The sequence below is a fragment of the Sinocyclocheilus anshuiensis genome, unplaced genomic scaffold (assembly GCF_001515605.1).
Source record: "Sinocyclocheilus anshuiensis isolate Anshui unplaced genomic scaffold, SAMN03320099.WGS_v1.1 scaffold776, whole genome shotgun sequence".
Classification (NCBI taxonomy): domain Eukaryota; kingdom Metazoa; phylum Chordata; class Actinopteri; order Cypriniformes; family Cyprinidae; genus Sinocyclocheilus; species Sinocyclocheilus anshuiensis.
Genome location: NW_015555808.1, coordinates 973,178 through 975,573, shown reverse-complemented (window position 1 = coordinate 975,573; position 2,396 = coordinate 973,178). Strand labels below are relative to the sequence as shown.

At 39.3% G+C, this 2,396-nt stretch overlaps 1 protein-coding gene across 2 annotated transcripts in view; it reads right to left on the bottom strand.

Annotated features, from left to right (window-relative positions):
• Positions 1–771: 771 nt before the first annotated feature.
• The window catches only part of LOC107675078 (general transcription factor 3C polypeptide 2-like), a 25,146-nt gene continuing 23,521 nt past the window's right edge, over positions 772–2,396 (bottom strand). For both annotated transcript variants that reach the window (XM_016469284.1, XM_016469283.1), the window contains exon 16: positions 772–1,594. In XM_016469284.1, the coding sequence (XP_016324770.1) occupies positions 1,373–1,594 (222 nt within the window). In that variant the 3' untranslated portion in view covers positions 772–1,372. The remainder of the gene's footprint in view (positions 1,595–2,396) is intronic.

The window sequence follows — 2,396 nt, the reverse complement described above, 5'->3', positions numbered from 1 at the left end:
TGTGTTCCGAAGATGAACGAAGGTCTTACGGGTTTCGAACACCACGAGGGTGAGTAATTAATGACAGAATTGTAATTTTTGGGTGAACTAACCCTTTAACGTCAGAGTGCTATTGGTTCAGGGACAACATGAACTCACATGCAGGCAATTATCAGCGGAGTCCATGATGCCCGTACAACTCTGGCTAGACCTGAGTAAGAAGAATGTACAAGACAGAAAAGAGGTAATAAAGACTTGAAATGGGTAGGAATAACAATAATGGACAAGAAAGCTCAAAATGCAGAATTAAAGGAAGGGTTCGGCCAAAAATGAACATTTTGACTACTTACCCTCATGTTTTTCCATACCTGTTTGACTTTATTCCTTCTGTGGAGCACAAAAGGTGACATTTTCACACATGTAATGGCCACTCTTTTCCATCTAAAGAAAGTGAATAGGGATTTGGGCTCCAAAGCATCAAAATGACCAAAATTTCAGAAAATAACAAAACAAAACAAGAAATTCCACAGAACTTACTTAATTCACTACAGTACTTTAGCCAAATTTAGGTTCATTATAATCTTCTCACCTTATTCGCAAGGCTGCACTGTGATTGGACATGTAATCGTTTAATGATTGGTCAACTTGCAATGACATCAGAATTAACATATTGTATCTAAAGGCCTGACATTTGATTGAATATATGTAGATGAGGACAGTGAAGGGCAAGATTTTACATTTTTATAGAATGGAAAAACATTTCTGTTTTCGTGTTCCACAAAAGATATAAAGTCATAAAGGTTTGGAACGACATCATGATGATGTTTAATTTTTGTGTTACTATTCCTTTAAAATGAAGATTCAGGGTAAGAAAGCTAGAGCTAAAGGGGAAAAAAACATCTTGATATGATAGCTAAGAGAACAGGCTAGTAAATATCAAAGATTCAATCCAATGTTTTCTCACTAAATGTCAAGATGGATATGTTTGATCATAATATAGCACTGAACTGGAACAGGAGGAAACAGAGAATAATGCTCCCTGTAAATGGCACAGGTATATAAGTGCTGAGGATTTCATTCTCCACACATACTTTGGAAAGAAGAACGTGTCGAGATACTAAACTTAAAAACAACACAAACAGACTTTCTGTCTGAGTTTCACAATGGTGAAAAGAAGTTCAAAAGGTTTTCCTCTCTGTACAGTACTAAAAACAAAATGCACAAAAATATAAAAACAGGAATATGCAGAGGCTTATCAAAATAGTTTTCCTTCTTTCAATATAAGTTAAGTATAAAAAGTGTGTCATCAGTCTTCTAAACATAAAAGTCTCCCAGCCTATTATGACAGCACAGACAATTTCAGGATAGAGCTGAGAGGGTGTGGGGGTGGAGACTAGTGCACTTGTACGGTATCCGCTGTGCTGTGACGGACAGCTGTTGCAGAGTCATCGGGCTCCTGAGACTGGAACATGGCGCTAAACTGGGCTTGAGCTTCACGCAACTGCTTGAGCATCACGGAGCAGCTCAGTCCACGTGCACAATTCACATGCACCAAACCCGACTGCCCGCCTGACAGGATCCAGTTGTATGCATCCATGTTTGGGTTAAAACGGACCTGAGAGAACAAAAACACAAATTTTCTTAAAGGGGACATAACACACACAGTTTCTGCCAATCTCATGTTAATCTTGAGTACCTATAGGATAGTATTGCATCCTTCATATCTCCAAAGAGTCTTTAGTTTTATGATCAGATTTATAAAAGACAGATACAGCTTTATGATTCTCTCCGAAAACAGCCGAGCACCTGGAGGCATGCTGTGGGCGGAGCTAAAGAGTCAGGAGCACGCAAAGCATTATGGGAACTGCGTCCACTGTTCCCATAATGCTGGGTTCTTTGGGAAGCTGAACAAGGTTATCTTTCCTTCACAACCAAAAACACACTTCTGTGGTGACATTGCTGAATTTGTGGTCTAAAAACAAAATGACAAATAGTTTTCGAGCAAGTCCTGTGCAGCGCTGCCGACGACTTCCATAACAGGAATGAAGAATGTTGATGGGAGTGCTCTTGCTCTCGCTCTGGTTGATGTGTGCGCGCGCCCTTCCAGGAGAAGTGCCCATACAAGGAATTCCATATTCGAATGCCATACTCGAAAAAAAACTTTTACAAACCCTGAAGGAGTGTATTTGGCACAGAAATACTCTGTCAAACATCCAAATCATTTTTTTAAACTTTGGCCATGTTTAGCATAAGAATCCAACTCTTTAACAGTGTAAATAACTCAGAATGCGTGAAAAAGCATTAGACCACCCCTTTAAGTAGATAGTTTGCATGTCATCGATTTGAATCATTCACATCACTTAAGTGGTGGGCAGCTTACATTTGGCACTTGATTAATGTTAATTTTGGCCCCTGAA